This window comes from Trichosurus vulpecula, chromosome 9, assembly GCF_011100635.1.
Source record: "Trichosurus vulpecula isolate mTriVul1 chromosome 9, mTriVul1.pri, whole genome shotgun sequence".
Classification (NCBI taxonomy): domain Eukaryota; kingdom Metazoa; phylum Chordata; class Mammalia; order Diprotodontia; family Phalangeridae; genus Trichosurus; species Trichosurus vulpecula.
In genome coordinates this window covers 818,544-837,688 of record NC_050581.1, presented here as the reverse complement: position 1 = coordinate 837,688, position 19,145 = coordinate 818,544, and the positions used below count along the sequence as shown (strand labels likewise).

General features: G+C 48.3%; 1 protein-coding gene and 1 pseudogene across 1 annotated transcript; both read right to left on the bottom strand.

The window, feature by feature from the left end:
• Positions 1 to 898: 898 nt before the first annotated feature.
• On the bottom strand, positions 899 to 6,524 carry LOC118831100 (annotated as a pseudogene).
• Positions 6,525 to 13,303: 6,779 nt separating this feature from the next.
• On the bottom strand, positions 13,304 to 17,896 carry LOC118831652 (testisin-like). The gene is made up of 6 exons (XM_036739059.1): positions 17,722 to 17,896; positions 17,562 to 17,630; positions 16,688 to 16,850; positions 15,309 to 15,589; positions 13,972 to 14,135; positions 13,304 to 13,828 (listed from the first exon to the last, which is right to left on the bottom strand). The coding sequence occupies exons 1-6, from the start codon at positions 17,780 to 17,782 to the stop codon at positions 13,604 to 13,606; spliced, it is 963 nt and encodes a 320-aa protein (XP_036594954.1). The 5' UTR covers positions 17,783 to 17,896; the 3' UTR covers positions 13,304 to 13,603.
• Positions 17,897 to 19,145: the final 1,249 nt, after the last annotated feature.

The window sequence follows — 19,145 nt, the reverse complement described above, 5'->3', positions numbered from 1 at the left end:
TGATGAACTCAACTGAAACTACACCATCTTCTTCTAGTTCAGTACTCCTTACTTGAATCGCTCTAGCCCCATACCCTTTGAATTCCAGGCATCCCATCTTAAACTATATTCCTCTTTTATGATTTTAGGGGCCTTCCCAGCCAACAGGTCCATTTCTTAGCCTGTCCCAACCAACACCTAGACATAAACCAGTGGCCAAATGCACTTTGAAAAGAGTAGAGTGTCACTTGAAAATGAGCTCTTTGGTAGCGATTCAGAACAGGGACAAGAAAGGATAATGAGATAGGATCTTGGGCATGTAAACAGAGCCACAACAAGGGATGGAGGATGTCTTTCCAATTATTTAAGCTTGTGATTCTGTGAATTGGAGCCCTCTGATATTATATTATGCTTGAGAGTGTATTTAGAGTTTGGTTCCAAAGGTCGTGAGAGGGACTGGAATACATATGAGGAACACAGGGGGCATAGGGAGAAAGAGCCCCTCTGGTAGCTCCAACAGTGAAGAGAGAAGAGGAGGGGAGCTGTGGGGTGACTGGTGCCAGAGCTCTCAGCAAAAGTAAGACATTTACCTTCACCAACCTTCTCTGCCACGTCATGATTGGGGATAGTCCAACAGTGAAGCCATTTTAAAAGAATCCATACTGCCTTGGGATGAAACCCAACAATTTTAGTAACAGTCAATCCTTGGTAAATAGAGAAAGAAGCTTGTGAGTACACAAAGAATCTCAAAGTTTTCCTGACCCCCATCCCCAACTTTTCCTACAATTTAATTGTCTGTTCCTAATGTGCCACCCTCCTTGGGTGTGGGATGGGGGTTGGTGGTGTGGGGTTGGGAGTGTCTTCAAATATCATTTTAGTGGGGCAAGTAAGGACTGTGACTTAATCTTTGCCACAACGTCTAGCCCTGGGGAGAGACTTTCAGCTTAGTCATACTTGCCAAACCTTGACTAGGATCCATGAGAGATGAACTAAAGGGGACTAAGAAAACCCAAGGTAGCAGCAATGGGAAGGTGCAGAAGACCCCTGAGGGATGGAGGTCAGGGGTACTTGAGTTGATCTTTAGGATCCAGGGGTGTAGATGCTGATGTTGGTATAGACACAAGGCAGGTTAGCACGGTCACAACATAGTTCCCAGATCACAATCCCAGCCTGACGCCAGGTACCATTAACCTTACAGGACAAGGGCCCTCCAGAGTTACCCTGGAAGAAGATAAAGGGAATGAGACAGATAAGGGCATGGGTATCATTTTTTAAAAAGTTCATAGGTTGAGCTGAGAGGGAAAGGGACCTAGAAGATGTGGTGGTGGTAGTTGGGGAGATTCCTGGGTCCAATTTAGGAATCCCAATGGGAATTTGGAGAGGTCAAGCAGAATCAGATTTTTTATCTAATTGGGACACCTCACCTGGCAGATATCTTTCTTGTTACTTGAAAAGCCAGCACAGAACATGTCATCAAATACTAGACCCACCTGACTCGGGGTGCTCAGTCTTTCCTGCTAATAGATGTCACAGGTCTTTTGGTCAATGAGGGGCACTTCTATTTCCTGCAGGGCCCTCTCTTCAACCCTAATGAGGTAGGAAAAGAAGGGAAAGTCGTAGTTGGACTTAGGGATGGAAGGAGCAAATCCAATGAATAAGATAAGTGCCTGACTATGGAGGGGATCCAAGAAATTAAATGGATCTTCAATGTTCACAAAAGGGCAGTGTGGTCTAAATAATAGAAAATACTGTACGAGTCAACTTTCTTTTATGTTTTGTCCAGAGAAGAGGTTCTTAACTTTTTTTGTGTGTCATGGATGTTAGCAGTCTGGTGAAGCCTAGAATCAGGTTTTTAAATGCTTAAAACAAAATACCAACATATTTTTGCAGGATTATTAGTACCTAATTAATACCTATTAATACCTAATAAGCAAACCTCACCAGGGTGGTAAAAGTCTGCTCTAACATCCTCACATTTAGGAGCACATGTCCAGCTCTGTGGGAAATACCCCAATCGAGGGTTCCTCTTAGCAGCACCACCCCCTCCCAATATATTTATATATATCCAGTCTTCTAGGGTGGCCACACCTTGGATTTTACCATCATCCACAACTTTACGGCACCACCTCCATGACCTTGAACATTTCTCTCTAATCACAATCTCCTAGCTTTCTATTTTATCCCTCTCGATCTTCCTCTTAAATCGAGACTGTTCTCACAGTAACTTCTGGAGCCTCTCACCCTCCCTGTTCCCTCACTTACTAGCTTTAGAATTCTGGATAAAAGCCACGGAACCCCTCTGGGTCTCACTCTCTTAGGTTATTCACTGCAGGCTCGGATGAGATAAGGGCTGCAAAGGTGCTTTCTCAAGATCTGGAGAAAGGCAAGGTTTTACTCTTAATAGCAGTCCCTCTTACTCATTCTCACAGTGTTGGTCCAACTTTCTTCCCCAGCCGGTCACCCAGCACAAGGTCACATTCTGAAACTCTCCCAAGGAAGTTGGAAGACAAATGGATAGTCTTCGCGAAGGGCATCGAGGAGCTCACCTTTGCCAGAGCCATGTCCTTGGATGGATGTCTTTTGGAATAAGGATATACGATGATTTTTGACAAAGGTCGAGTATAAAATGGGTTGTCGTTTAGCTAACAGGGTCTGATTTTCTTGGATCCCAGCTGGACCTTCCAGAGCTGGGCATTTTTTGTTTGACTGTAGAGAAGAGTAAGAGAGGTTGTGATGGCCTCAGAAGCTGCTGAGTTTGGGGGGTGCTTTATTGCAGGTAGGTGGGAGGAGTCAGGGATCAGTGAGTGTCCCTGAAGCTAGGAGAACATTTGTAGGGTAAAAGTCCAAAAGAATGGCTCATTCCGGTCCTTTGGGCTTTTTAGAGGACATCAGGTGTCAGCTTTATGCTTAGGAACCTCAGGTGTTATACTGAGTGGGTAATAGTTAGTTCAGTTCAGATGTGCAGAGTTCCCAAGTACTGGAGATGGGGCCTGGGCAATAGAGGCTGTCAGGAATGGGCATCGGATCCAGAGATAAGGAAGTTAACAGGGACCCTCTCTCTTCCCCTGACCTCTCCCTCTCTCCTTACCAAGGGTCCTGGAACTCCATCTACCTCCCCCGGCCAACGTGGGCACTCATTTGTGGAAGCAGTGGGCAGCTGTTAGCACCCAGCTTGGGGAGATGAGGGTGGCCCCACACCAATAGCTGGTCTTATAGACGAGCTTGGCCTGCCACAGCCACCTGAGCAGGAATGTGTCCAGGCCCTCAAGGATCTGCTCTGAGGCTTGAGGTCATCCACAGAGTTTGAGGAGAGGCGAAGGAGAGTGGAGGGATTCAGCATCCTGCCCACGTGTAATATTACTTCCACTCCAGGCTCGGCCTCAGGTGTACCATCCGTTGTTCCTTCCCATAGACCCTTCTCTTCCCTTAGGCTGTACCGTTCCCTTCCCCTCCGTCCCCCCCGCCCCCCCCCCCCCCCCCCCCCCGCCGCCAATGGATGAGTGACTTACCATCCTTCATATTTAAACCTTTAATATCTGAGGGAGGGAAACAGGGAGAGAAGATGAACCTCTAGGGAGATTTAACTGGGAATCTTAGAGCTTCTATAGGCTGGCATCCAACACACCTCCCTCTCCGGGGGACCAGCCACCCCCACCCCAACTTCAGCCATAAGGATCCCGGTTCTCTGCATCCCCCCTACCACTGCAACTCCCGGGCTGTCCTATCACTGTTTAGACATCCCCACCCTCAGCCCCACATCCCTAGGACTGATTCCCTTCCCCGCCTCACTGTATCCCTGGACCTCCACTAGAAGGGGAAGCAGGAGGGCTAGGCTGGCCCAGCACATGGTCTTCCAGCTTGGGAGGGGGTGGTGAGGGCAGGGGGCAGGACCATCTCTGCTCAAGCTTCTAGGGGTAGATGACTGGGATCTCCCTTCAACTGTTTCCTCTTCCTCCTCCCACTCTATAGCAGCTAGACACTCTTAGGAAGGCTGGTGTCCCCTGCAGTTATCTGGGGCTGTGCCAAGGAGGTGGGGGAGGGGTCTGTCTGCCCTCCTGACCTTCCCTTCCTCCCTCCCCTGTCTACATCTAAACTTCAGATCCCTAGTGAGCTCTGCCAGCGCCCCGTCATCTGTGGATTCCCCCAGATTTTAATTTTTATTAGAAACTTATTCATCTACAAACACGAACATTTCAGTGTCCAAGAATGAGCAGGAGAGGATTGCGTGTGAACCAGAGAACTTGTGTTTTATCCAGTCTGCACATATAAATATATTTAAAGATAAGCATATGATAGATATCTGTTGGTGTAATATATGTCCACTATTACATGTATTATATATGTAATGATACTGTATCATTATCTATGCATTGGATAATAATAGATTATCATTATATATGTATATATAATTATGCCTATAATTATTAATTATAAATATAATGTATCTTTTATATATAATTATAAGCATAACTATATATACATTTATTTTATTTTTTTGTATTTTTTTGGAGGGGGAAGGCAGGGCAATTGGGGTGAAGTGACTTGCCCAAGGTCACACAGCTATTAAGTGTGTCAAGTGTCTGAGGCCGCATTTGAACTCAGGTCCTCCTGACTCCAGGGCCTGTGCTCTACTCCCTGTGCCACCTAGCTGCCCCTATATATAAATTTAACAGGGTGGTTTAAAAATTGCCCTTTTTGTGTCCTCTTCTGGATGTCTTTTATTTTCTTCTGTGTATTTTTTTTTTTTTTTTGCTTTTTGGCAGGGCAATTGGGGTTAAGTGACTTGCCCAAGGTCACACAGCTAGTAAGTGTGTGTCAAGTGTCTGAGACTGACTTCTGTGTATTTTAAAAAACATTTGATGGGTCCTTTTTTTCTCCCTCCTCCACCTGCCCTTACTGGGCATTGCTTCAGTCATACTGACACCTGAGAGAGACCTTAGCTTAGAAAGGCCAAGGTTCCCCCGCCGCATCCAGGGCCACTTGTAATGTCCTGACCAGGATGGCTCTAAAGGAGCCTAGAGTGAGGCTAGTGACCTTGCACAGCCCCCTTCACTTAAATCCAATTCACCTGTGAGTCATGGCATCACTTTCTTGATGTCATGGTCCTCTGAGAAAGAAGGACAAACAACACCAACAACCTACTGTTTATGGAAATTATGCGTTCTGTTAAAGTCCTGGTGAGATCACCTGCACTCTAAGAGGGATCCCTCCTCAGGGGACAATAAAGCAATCTGACCTTGAACCCAAGGGAAAGTGGGTGGAGCTGCCCAGGGGACTGGGAGGGGTGGATCCTAGGGCTACCGCCCTGAAAATAGGAGTATTGTAACAGCTGATGGGAGGAGGGAGAATGGAAGGCTGTCCTCCCCTAACCTAGGTCTGGATAGAGGGCTGTGCCTGTGTCTACACTTCCGGGGTATGGGCCTATAAAGAAGGCTCGAGGGGTCAAATTCTTTCGGGGCACACCCGCCCTGTACCCTTGCCTCTTGAAGTTCCTAGCACCAACCTGCAACAGAACCATGGTTTGAGTTTCAGCTCCGAGCTCTGACCTCCTTTCTACTTGAGGCAAGTCACTTCTCCTGGTTTGCCTCAGTTTCTTCACCTATAGAATAATAATAGCTCCTACCTACCAGGGTTGTTGCCAGGATCAAATGAGATGATTGCGAAGTGCTCAGGACGGTGCCTGGAGCAGAATAAGGGCTGTATGAATATTATTATGTTATTTACATTCTTCTCGGCCCTTTTCTGTTTCCCTGAGCAACCTGTAAGTGTGTCTCCCTCTCTCTTCCCCCTTGCTAGGGAGGGGGGCTTCTAGCATCAGAGCCTTTGCGGTGGACAGTCTGGATGGTTTAGATTTAGAAATCAGCAGGCTTAGTGAAGGGTGAGAGGGCTAAGAGAAAAGGCCCAGGAAAGGAAGGGAGGAAGGTTTCTTTCATCAGAGGCTGATGAGGGAAGGAACTGAGGAAACTCACAGCGATCTCAGGCAAACGGGTCACCTTTGGGACCGAGGTTCAGACTGGATGAGAAAAACCTCACTGAGTGAAGGTGCCCTGTGCTTCTTTCAGAAATCAGAGGGGTCGGAGTCCAGCAGACCTTTCCGTAGGGACTCCAGCTCTACGAGGATCCCAGGAGATTCTCTGGGCAGGAGGAGGTGGGGTGGTGTTTGTTTCTATTATTTGTCCTTTGCGTTTGGAGAGGACCAGTGACAGCGTGGGGAGATGTCTAGACTTGTGCATGAATAAAGAGAGGCAGAGTGGCAAGACGAAAGTCAGGACAACTGGTGAGGGCCTGGGATTCAGCGGATCACCTTTGGGGTGTTTGCTCTCTGACCAAGCTCTGAGCTCTCCCCAGTGCCTTCATCAGCTGCCTTTGTGGCCATTAGAACAAACTGCTCTTATCTGCCTGTTTTGCTGGGGGACTCCCTTCCCATGCTCGGGGTAGGACCCTCTCCCTCCAACTCACCAATGGTTTTCAGGCCCATAGGTTACCCTTAACCTGGTTTTAGCCTGGCTGTCCAGACCATTTACTGGGGTGTGACCACCGCACATGCTACAGCTTCTTGGAGTCACAGGTGAGAGTTGAGTGCCAGGTAGACAGACACCAAAGGTGAATGAGCAGCTCTGAAAAGGTCTTGGCAAGCCCTCACACCAGAGGGGCTAGTCCTTCCTGAATACCATCCCTTCTCCCACCCAAGGAGGTGGGGTAGTAATGTCCTGAAGGACTCAGGCTGACTGGCAATGACTGGAAAAAGACATGAATTGGAATAGATGACAAATATGCTTGCCAATTCAGTTTTACAATCTAATAGCTTGGATTAAAGAAAAAAGACACGGATTTAGGAGATTTCAGTTTGAACACTAGCTTTGAAACCTTTTATCTAGGTAACACGCCAAGGCTCAGATTTCTGTGAAATGGGGATAATGAAACCTGCATTATCTACCTCCCAAGACTGTTGTAAGGGCATTGATGGTGTATTAGAAGACTAAAGGTTCCTGTAAGCAATTTATACATCTGTCTGTCACTGACTTCTCCATCCCCTTCTCTGGAAGAGCCTGCTAGTGATGTTGGGAGCTGGGCTCTCTAGGTGGACTTGGGGGAAGTTCCCTGCAGGACAGTCCTGTGATGTGTATTCAAAACATGATTTAGGATTGAGAAAAAGAGAGAAGAGTGCAGAGGGAGAGAAGGCATGGACCTCCCTAGAGCCAGAGGCATGTGGGTAAAGCCCCAAATGGCCTGCTAAGATAGGACTTCCCAGGGTGGGATTATTCTCTCCTTGTCTGAACTGCACAGTTGTGGAGACCCTTTATTCTTGTATATTCTATTATTGAAACTAATCAGTGTGACTTCCCCAACTTCTGTGTAACACGGGAGCTTTCTTTTCCACAAGGGAATATTTACTTCCAGACTTATAATCACCAATATACAGATTCACCCACTTTGTGAGAGGCATAATTCTCCTTCTTCCCTTCACCACCCCGGTCTCTGGGGAGGGGAAGAGGATTAGGTCCAAGTCCAAACCCTGTTCCCCCATCCCCCTTGAGTTCCAGGCACCCTGGCTTCTCAGGGTTAACACCCCACCTGCAGTCCTGCTCCAACATCACCATGGCTCAGACTCCTGGTCCCGTGAGGATCATCTTCAACACCTTTAGGTGCTAGACAAACTGACAGGGTACAGGCCCAAGCTGAGATGTTTGCCCTTTACCCCCAAAAGAATTGGAGTGCCATTTGTCTATAGTCCCTGGAAAACCCCACCTTGAACTCTCCTCCAATCTTCCCACTGGATCTGGCGTTTGCTTGAGGCCTTAAGCTTTTCATTATCTCCAAGCCTAAATCTCTGTTACCCTAAACCTAGCCTAGCCTAGCCCTCCATGGTCTGTTACCTATCAAAATCTCATTCTCTTGGTTCCTGGCCTGAGACCTCTAGTCACCCCAGACACTGGCCACTTCCATCAAGACACTCCTAAAACCCCTCCTTTGGTCACCCTAGATCCCTCCCATAGTCTTTCTGTATATAAGACCCATCTTGTTTCCATGAAGGTTCTCAGATTCCTTAAGAGTCTAGGGAATGACGAGATTTCTTAAGAGTCTGGCCAATATGGGTGATTTTTAAAAAGCTTTGTTTTTCTTTGGCTGAAAGAAGGCTTGGGTTGAATTCATTTGGGCAGGATCTGCAGTGCGAGTCTCTGTTTCAGAGTCCCAGCACCCCTAAACCTCAACAAACCACCTAGAACAGAAACAAACATCACCAGTGCTTTATCTTGAGCTGGGGTAAAATGAGGAGGAGCAAGGAGAATGTTTTTGTTCCTTCCCTTCTCACTGATTTGGTTCATGGCATCTACATTGGGTGCAGCAGGTGAGCTTCCATAAAGAACACAGCCTAAAAGATGGGGAGACAGAGGGGGAAAGGCCAAGTCTCACCGATTTGAAGGATGCAGGCAGCCAATCAAAGGTGGTTCCCCTACCCACTAGGTAAGAGACAAATAAGGCTTCATGTCAGGCAAATTAAGGATGCTCAAAAAAGGCCCCTTAAGGGCCTCTTCATGTTAGAACTGGATATGCCCAGAGAAGCCCAGGTTCCATCTTTTTTTTTTCCTATTAATTAATTAATTAATTAGTTTTTAGTTTTTAATATTCACTTCCATAAAATTTTGAATTCTAAAATTTCTCCCCCACCCCAAGATGGCGAGCAATCTGATAGAGGTGGTACATACACATTCATATTAAACATATTTTCACATTAGTCATGTTGCAAAGAAGAATTAGAACCAACAAAGCAACGAGTCAACAGGAGCACATCTTTGTTTACTGCTTGTTTTAGACAGGTTTGCTTGCAATCTGTGATTACCTTTTTGTGTACTAATATTTGGTGGGAGGAGAGTTAAACTGGTTAAGACTAAGTTGTTACTATTTCCAATGTGGAGCAACTAGGGAAGGGGGCTTTTGTTCTGAAGCCCTTAAAAGCATCATAACCTTGAATGCAAATATCTGCTATGTAAAAGATGGAAACAATTTTAGCCCAGGGCCTCCTCTTGAATGCAGGAGCATGGTCATCGTCCTACTCTCCGCAAAGAAGATAAATCTCTTTTGGAGATGTGGAATAGGTCATTTCAGATCGTATCTGTCTCAAAAATTCCTGTTACGTTTCAATCGTTTGCTTCTTTATTACCTAGTTCAACCTGCTACACTGGTAAATAATCCAAAGGGTACCCAAACACCAGTAAAGAATTTAGAGGGCACTAATGTGTAAGATATAGACATGTGGCAAAGGAGTACCTCCCATCTTCTGACCCCAGAACTGCTTTACTTCCTTGATGGGGTCCTCAGCTGAGGTTGTCCTAGCTGTACCATTCTGGGAACTCTCAGCATCAGTGCCTTTTTAGTCCATAGCAAATATTTTTTTCTGCCATAAAGTGTCACAGTCTCTGAAGCTATTGCCATCATCAGGGGGCTGTCTTCCACCTCTGTCTGAGGGGACTTCCTCTCTTGTTAGCTCCTACTACTTCAAAGAAGCCTGTGACTGACTCCACTAGCCATTGAGAGCTTTGATGGATCTCCTAGCTGCCTGGGCATTTGCCTTTCAGAGAGGAGAAAAGAGGGAGAGAAGAAACAGGGAGAGAGAGAGAGAGAGAGAGAGAGGGAGAGAGAGGAGAGAGGAGAGAAACAGAGAGAAAGAGGAAGAGAAAGCACACACAGAGATATATACACAGATAAAAACAGAGAGGAAGAGAAACATGAATGAAAAAGGAGGGAGGAAGAGAGAGACAGGAAGAGGGAGGGAGAGTAAGTAAGAAAAAGGAGAGACAGAAAGGAAGAGAGAAGGAAGAGAGGGAGAGTGTAATAGTAATTAAGATGGACTTTTTTTTTTTTTACTGTTTTTTCTTTTGGAGCACTGAGGTAATTGAGTGTCTTTGATGACCTGGCATTTGTTTCTTTGATTGAATCAAGAGCCTTTGAACTGCTTAAGAAACAAGAAAGCCTAGTTCACCTAGGTTTGAGCCCCATGGTTGTGACATCCTTTGACCCCGAACAGGGTTTGTAAACGCAGAGGTTAGCATTTTGTTTGGGGCTCTCACTCACTGGAAGAGTGTCCTGTGATTTGACCGGGCAAGACTCTAGGTAGCCGCTGGAGCTCCCCAGCTTTGAAAATCCAGATGTTGGTGCCTCACTGTGTGGTAACTACGCATTTCTTTGGTCAGACAGCTAGAGGCCTGTCTGTTGATAACTGTGTGTGTTTGCTCTGTTTATATTGTCTCTGTAATTTCTTTTGTATTTGCTCTGAAGTTCGGGGCTTTTCCCCTTGAACTAAGTGAATGGTATATGTATGTTTAATTAAAGTGAGATTGTAAACCCCTTAAAGTTGCTTTCCTTAGAAAAGCAGATCAAAGAACCTGTGCTAGCAGCTTTTTGGTGTGATATTGTTGTTGGTCTTGTGTTGTTTTTCACCCCCCACAACAGCTGTTAGCAACATTGTTGTTACAGAGGGGAGAGAGAGACAGGGAGAGATGGGAAGAGGGTCCAGAGGATAGAGTAAAGGACAGAACATAGGTGATGATCTAACACAGGAGACTGAGGAATAAAGAGAGAGCAGTGTCATGAAAACCCCAAAGGAGAGGACATTCAGAAACGTCTCATTGGGGGAATGTGTTTTGCTTAGGTATGAGAGAAGTCTGAATCAGAGGTATGTGATAAACCTCATGGAAGGCCCCACTCCTTTCAGGAGACAGAGAAATTCCCTGCTGGAGTGTCAAGGGTTTGTCAAAGGATTCAGGATGACTTTAAGGCAAATGACTTAAGAAAGAAGATATTTGCCAGCTCCTAGTTTTAGCGCAATTGTGCGTTCATGACTCCACTAAGCATTTCCTATTAATTTCATTTTTAAATTTCTTCTACTGTTATGCCCTGCCCCCCCTCTAGTTTCTCTATCTTGCCGCAGCTCACCCCACTGTTTGTGTTCTCTTCTCCATGGAAATAATCCTGCCTCAACTTGTCCCATTGTTTGTGTCCCCATCTCCATGGAAATCTAATTGTGTTCTTTCCCTTTAAATACCCTTTCTCTTCCCCTCCTCCCGACTGTTCGATTTGAGTAATTACTCCCAACAGTCGCACGCTTCAATAAACCCACATCTAGATTTATATCTAGGTCTCGCTTGCTTTTTTTTGGCACAATACTGCATGGGATGAGGTTACTCAGATCTGAGACTTGAGAGTTAAATGAGGTATGGATAAAACAGAGAAGTGGGGGATGGGGGCATATCCATCTCCCTTGTGGATCAGGCCCAGTTTTTGCATCTATTTTACTGTCTGAGAATGCTGCCAACTTTGATTGCTATCTGGGAATATTTCAGGGTTCTGTTGAATTTATTAAGGCCTCTAGTATTAGATAGTATCCTTGCTCTACCCACAGACTGACTCTTCCTGGCAGAATGCCTAAGACTGGCCCCCAACTGAGTCTTAACCTCAGTTTCAGAATGATTCCAAAACTTAACCTAAGACTAAACCCCGGTCCTTGGCATAGTGCCTAATGCGGATGATAGATTTAACCTTGAGTTCTGAGCATCAGCTAGGTTTCTAACTCCTGTCCCAGAATAAGGTCAAATCTGAACCCCAGACTGATTTCTACTTTTGGTGCCTAAGTGTGACCCTTTAACACAAAATAATTCCTTAGTACTGATCACAAACCGAGATATAATCCTTCCAGTATATTAAGTTTCTAAAATGAGTCTAAGATCCTGGCCCTCAATTGACTCCCTAAACTGGCCACCGATGAATCTCCCAACCCCAGGCCAACATGGATCATTTGTCTTGGCCACAGACAAGTCTTCTGACCTTAGGCCCAGACTGTCCACGTCATCCAGCTCCTGGATTACATCATTAATCTCCACTATAGGCTCGTACTACTTAACCTATTAAGGCCCCAGAGTCACACTTATGTGACCACAGGCTGAGCTTGAACCACAACTGCACAATGATGTCCCAAACCTAGTTTGACCTCCATCCTCAAACTGACTCTTAACCTCAGCTACAGAACAATCTCTAATCTTGGCTGAAAACTCCATACCTGACTGCGTTTATATATTCACTATTCATCCCAGAAACCAGGCTGACACCGGACTGAGCTACAGACTAATTCCTAACCCTGACTCCAGATGCCATACAACGCTCAAATTTCATGGCTTTCCTTTCTGCTTTGTCCACCCCCTCCCTCTCCCCCCCCCACCCCTGACTTTCCCTCATACAAGCCATTATATTTCTTCTTCCTACAAATACCATATATCCTCCTTCAAATTCCATCATCTCCTTGTGCTTACATTCTATATCCCTCCTCCCATCTTTCATAAGCCTTTCAGTTTCTTCACTGGAAAGGTCCCCTTTTTAATCTGTCCTCTGGAGTCTTTCCCATACCTAGGCATAGTTGGGTAGCCAGCTGTTTTTAGAAGAGAGGGGAGAAGAGCTGGGACTTTTGGAAATAACCCCCCTGAAAGTGAAAGGAGAGGAATGAGGAAGAAGGTCATGAGTGTAGGCATGCACAGCTTGGGTCAACACCAAACATTCCTTCCTGCTTTAGACCTGAATGGGTTTCTTATTCCAGAGGGGTAGAGTGAGGGACAGGAAGAGGCTGAGGTCAGGCGCTTGATTCCTAAATTGGAGCAAGACCTAGTGGAATTTTGAGCTCTGGAAATTAAGTTTTCATTCATTAGTTTTTCAAAGGGTGAGCTCTTGGTTATGATCTCTGAGGCCTAACTCTGTATTGGTAATTAAGGTGGGACTTTTTTTTTTTTTTTTTTTGCTGTTTTCTCTTTTAGAATGCTATAAGTAATCAAGTGCCTTTGATTAAGTCTTACTAGGTGCTAAGCCCCAGGCTCACACCCTTTTGCTGATTAGATGTGAATTCTTCTGGCCCTGAACAGGGTATAAAAACTCAAAGGTTAGCATTTTGTGTGGGGCTCTCACTCACTGGAAGAGTGCGTGTGACTCTGGGCAAGCTGGGGGCAACTGCCCCCCGCCCCACCAGCCCTGCCAACCCAGATGTTGGTTTGCATTGGGTCTGTTTATAATGTATGTTTGTAATTTGTTTGTATTTGATCTGTAGTTCAGGGTGCTGGCTTTTCCTCCTGAACTAAGTGAATGATATTTGTGTGTTGGATTAAAGTGAGATGGTTAACCCCTTAACTTTGCTTTCCTTAGTAAAGCAGATCAAAGAACAGCTCTTGTTGCTGGTCTTGTTGGGTCTTACACCTCAACAGTTTCTGCTAGCTGAATTGTTGCTACAAACAAAGAGAAGAATTGGTGGAAACATGATTATTACCCTGAAAAAAAATCCTTTATTGAAACAGTCAATCTTTATTAGACAGATTGGCGAGCACATGGAACTACAGAGGAATGAATAGTCTCTCTTACTACATCCCCACTCCCTTCCCACACTTAGAACTCTGTCTCCTTTGCCATGGGGCTGAAAATCTTCAAATATCCCTTAAAGATCTTTTCAGTGGAGCAAGCAAGGTCTTTGCTTAAGTGCCCAGCCCTGGAGAACATCCTAGGATCCCCACTCCAGCTCTTAAGTGGTGTTCCAGAGAAACTTGCCTGATCTTAAGCAGGACTCATGAGGAGTGGTCTCAGGGAGCCTGGATTAGTGCAGCAGGAGGAGGAGGAAGAAGAGGAGAGGGAGGACATCAGTTGGAAACTGAGTGGAGCTTTTGGATTGAATTGCTTTTTGGATCCAGTCGGTGTAGATGCTGACATTGGTATAGACACCAGGAAGGTTGATGCGGCCACAACCTATTCCCCAGCTCACAATCCCTGCCTGGTACCAGGTCCCGCTGACTTTACATACCAAAGGTCCCCCGGAGTCACCCTGGAGAAATACAGATGGAGTTAGCCTGGTAAGAGGGTGGTTAGAACCGTACGGGGTAGAGCTCTGAGGTAAAGGGTAAAGGGAGACTCCTGAGTCCAAACAAGGGACCTGAAGGGGAAGTGGGTCCTGGTTGGCTACTTTACCTGGCAGGTGTCCTTCAAGCCTTCTGAATACCCAGCACACATCATGTCATCAAATATCTGATTTTTTTCAATTTTAGGTAGTGCCATTTTGTAGTAGTTGCTACAGGTCTTTTGGTCAATGAGGGGCACTTGCAACTCCTGTAAGGGCCACGGTTTCTTCAGTGCTGGGGATTTAGGAAAGAAAAAAGGTTATATCTGGAGTGAGGGACAAAGAACGGCAGCCGAATACAGTAAGTATAAAGATGGCCTGCTCTGGGTCAGTGAGTTGAGAAATGGGGTGGTCAAACCTTTGATGTGGATGTTCACTGGAGGCTAATGTGGCCTCTCTGATTCAAAACACTGGACAGACTAATCTTCCTTCAGATGAAGGGCTAGAATCCTGTGGTAATTACCACATTTTGTTTGCTTTCGCTGTTTTAAATTTCCATGTGCTTGAGTCTTGGTTCCCCCAGGGAGACTATGAGCTTCCTGAGGTCAGAGATGATCTCTTTCATGTCTTTGGGTTCCTCTCTGCCTGCCCCCCGCCCCCTCCTCCCAGGTACCTTGCAAACTGTTGGAGATTTAACAAAATGAGTGGAATAACAAAATAATATATTCCATCCGTACTCAAAGAGTGCTGGAAAAGCATCCCATTCCCCTTTTTATCCAGTCATCCAGAGTCTCCAGGTTTCCCTGGGTTCTGGGAAAGGAAGGCATTTCCTTCCAGATTCTTTATTGTGTGGTAACAACCTGATGGGAACTGAGCTCTTTCTCTTGAGTTTTCTGACAGCCAGAAATGCTCTGGGCTGGGCTAATTAATGAAGTATTTGGATGATTAAAATCTGTTCTTCCATTTACTGATGGAGTCTGGGACATTGGGAAAAAGACTGGGACTAGGATAAGAAGTCCTCGATTCTGTCGATTCTGTTGTTAGCTACTGACACTTGCTAGCTTTGGTAGCCTGAGTGTTGTGGCCCAGTGCTCTGCCTACTGCACCACCTAGCTGCCCAGGACCCTGGGTACAAGGTTATTTAACGTCTCAACCTCCGTTTGCTCCTCTGTAAAATGAGGATGATCACACCTGTCTCACCTACTTACTGCAGCTTCTAAAGAGATGAGTCATGGAGACTGTAACATGCTCTACAAATAGGAGGCATTATTACTATCAGGAAGGAGAGAAAATGGCATAAACCAAGCATAGCAAAAGATTGTGTCAATAAGAAATTAAAATCAGTATTTCCTTTGTAGAGGGTACGAAGTGTATGGTCTGACTTGGGAGGGAGATGAACTGCCTCTGTGGAGGACGGGGGCCAGGTGCAGGGGTCACCCAGTATGAGAATCTTTGCAACCATCCTCACTGATATTTTCCTTTATTTCTCCCCAGCCTGTCACCCAGCACATGGTCACATTCTCAAAGAAGGTCCTGGAGGGTGGCATGCAGATGGGCTGGATGTTGCTCTTGAAATAAACCGGTGATCTCAGCTTTGCCAAGGCGATGTCCTTGGGTGGTGTGCCATAAAAGCTGGGATGAATGATGATTTTTCTCACAGAATATCGTTTGGGACGCCTGAAGATGAATAGCGGTGGTAGGAGAGTAGTTGAACCTAGAACAATCTTCCAATATCTGATATTTCTTTTCCTAAAGGGGGGAGAGGAAGAGAGTAGATATCACGATGGTCCCAGGGCCGCTGAGTCTCAGGTACATCAACTCGCAGGATTAACAACTAGAAGGGATATTGGAGATAATTTAGTCTATGTCTCTGATTTTACAGATGAGGGAACTAAAAGCCAGAGAGGTTGAGTGATTTGCCTGAGGTGTCACCAGGGTCCTGGAGTCTTGGAGAGAGCTGATGCAGCAGGGATGGCCGTGGCTTGGGAGCTTGTAAGAAGGGCTGGCCTTGTGCCTTTGGTAGAGCTGGTAACCTGCACCTGCTAATATTTGAGGGGTTCTTAGTAGGTCCCTAGCCCAGATTTCTTACCCACACGCCTGTCAGAGTGCCTGAAATCACACCTAGAACAATGAGTCAGATGTCCTGAGTTCAAATCGATCTCTGACATTTCTAGCCCTGCGACCTTGGGCGAGATATTTAACTTTCCTGGCCCATCAGTGATATGAAGGGCTTGGCCTAGGTAAGGTCCAAATGGATCCTGTGGTCCATTTCTTTGGGCTTGAAAGGATTTGGCTCTGTGGATCCATCCAGTAAGCATCCATTAAGTGCCTACTGGATGCAAGGCGCTATCGCCAAGGGACACACAGATATCCCTTTGGGACGGTTGGGGGAGGGTCAGTGACAGTAACTTTCTCTGCTGTTTGGTGGGGAATCATTGACAGCTGCCTGAGAGCAGGGGATTGTGGGAATTCGGGAGGTGCATGGAAAGGACTGGGTGTGGATGGGAGAAGGGCTGCAGAAGCCGGCCTTTTAAAGAGCAGCCTTTGCGGCCACACGGCTTTTTAAGGTCCCTCATGGTTGGGTCGTCTATGCTTTCCAATCTCCCAAGTCCCTCTAAACACGAAGGAGAGACCGGGGAGTGAAGGGCGTCGGGTCTAGGGATGGGGAAGCGCATGGTCTAACTCGGGCCCTCTCGTGGGGGTCCCGGCTCTCGCTGGAGCTCGCTCGTCCTCGCCCTCCCCAGCCACGGTCTCCTCCCTCTTGTCTGCGCACGGACCTGCCCCGGACCTGCCCCGGCCCTTCGGGCCCCTCTAGACCCCGCTGGGGGGGGGGGGCGGGGCACTCACTTGTAGACGCAATGAGCCGCGGTCAGCACCCAGCGGGAGTGGATGAGGCTGCCCCCGCACTGGTGGGAGTTCTTGTACTGGAGGCTGGCCTGCCAAGGCCATCTGGTTATGGAGCCTTTCTGGCCCCCGGTGATCCGCCCCGAAGAGTCCGGCCGCCCACAGACTGGGAAAAGCGGAGAGGAAGATGGGGGAGATTCAGGCAACCGTGCAACTCCCCTCCTCCCCCACCATGCCCCTCCCCCCATACTCCCCCCCCCCGTGCTCCCCTCCCCCACATGTTTCCCTTCCCCCCCCCGTGCTCCCCTCCCCCACATGTTTCCCTCCCCCCATGCTTCCCTTCCCCACCGTGCTCCCCTCCCCCCGTGCTCCCCTCCCCCACATGTTTCCCTCCCCCCACCGTGCTGCCCTCCCCCCCCCCCCCGTGCTCCCCTCCCCCACATGTTTCCCTCCCCGCATGCTTCCCTTCCCCACCGTGCTCCCCTCCCCCCGTGCTCTTCTCCCCCACCATGCCCCTCCCCCCCATGCTCCCCTCCTCCCCCACCATGCCCCTCCCCCCATGCTCCCCTCCTCCCCCACCATGCCCCTCCCCCCATGCTCCTCTCCCCCCCCGTACTCCCCTCCCCCCCCCCCGTGCTCCCTTCCTCCCCCACCATGCCCCTCCCCCCATGCTCCCCTCCCCCCCGTGCTCCTCTCCCCCACATGTTTCCCTCCCCCCCATGCTCCCCTCCCCCCCCCGTGCTCCCCGCATGCTTCCCTTCCCCACCGTGCTCCCCTCCCCCCCGTGCTCCTCTCCCCCACCATGCCCCCCCCCCCCCCCCCCCGCCCCAGTGTTTGTCCTTGTCTGCGGGCCCTCTTCCTTCCCAGAGGTTCACACTCGTGTCAACTGCCTCAGCGTCTGGGTCCGGGGCTGGCATCTTTTCCTTTAATTGCGCCTCCTGGAGCCCTGGGGGAAGGAGGCAGGCACGGGTGGGCAGGCGGAAGGCCTAGGCCTCCCCCGCACCCTCGCCGCCCTGCGGCCGGATCCCCCTCTGCACCTGGCTGGGCCGGCGCCCCCAGCAGCAGGGGCAGCCAGAGCGCGGTGCTGAGCCAGCTCATGGCCTCCCTGCTCGGGCCCGGGCTCTAGGACGCGACCCCGGCCAGGCCCGCTGCCTCTCCCCGGGCTGGCGCCCCCTAGGAGCGGCCTCGCGTATCGGGCGCTCAGAGGGCCTCGGGAGGGGGCTCAGACTTCGCAGGAGGCGAAACGGAGGAGAGGACGCCCGATGCCCGGGGGTACACCGCCCCCCCGCCCTCCCCCCCCCCCCGCTCCTCCCCGCCCCCTTCGGTGGGAGACCCCCGGCTCCCCAGCCTGGATCAGCCCTGCTCCCCGCACCCCCGGGGTCCTGGTGACGGCCGTAGAAAGTAGTCCCGAGGTCACGGACATTGTAAGACATCATAAGACGCAGCAGGAGGCGTCCTGCCCCCCGGGGTGGGGGCACAAGGCTGTCAGGGTGCCAGGGCTATCGGCCGGGCATCAGGCTTGCCCACCTCGAAAACGGGCCCAGACCCAGAAAGTGTGGAGCTCATCCGGGAGCAGGAGAGAGGAGGAGGAAAGGGCAGGGAATGAACATTTACAGAGTGCCTACTATGTGCCAGGGCGCCTGTTCGATCCTCCGACGATCCTGGGAGGGGGTCGCTAATATCAGCCCCCTTTTTAAATGGGGACAAACGGGGGTCACACAATCTAGTAAGTGTCTGAGACAGGATTCGAATTCAGGTTTTTCTGATTCCAGGCACAGAATCAGTGGTCCTGTCCGGGTCTATCCCAGGAAACCTGGGCGCGATAAGCTGATGATAGTAGTAGGTAAGGGGCTTGTCATTCTGGAAGGTCTGCGGTAGGGTATAGAGGAGAGCTAGTGTTTTTATTCTTAATTAAAAAATTATAAACTTACTAGCCATCAACCAAAACAACCAATCAAGTAACTATTCAAACAGGAGGCAACCACTTAGCCTTTTACAAGACAGGACCGAGCAAGTCAGTCTTCTCTGACTTTGGAGGGCCATCTGTTCTGGAGGTCCTGGTCATTCTGGCTTTTTGTTGTTTTTAAGGGGAGGCAGGTATCTTAATTGTTTTTTATGTCCTTGTGTTTTTTCTGGGTCCAAAGGGACATAAATTAGATAGTGAAGAATTAGGTAGTTGTAAGACTGGAAAAAAACATAAACTGGCCATTTTAATCAGAAGAGTGAGCTTGGGATTGTACAACGAGCCAACGATCAAAGGATCATAGATTGAGCAGTAGAAGGAACCCCAGAGGTCACTGAGTTCACCTCCTTAAGTTTACTGATGAAGAACTGAGCTTCGGACTGGTTAAATTACCACATAAGATTTAATACAGATAGTAAACAGCAGAGCGGAGATTTGAACCCAGATCCTCAAACTGAAATCCAGTGTGTGTTGGAAGCTCAGAGATAAAGATTTGAG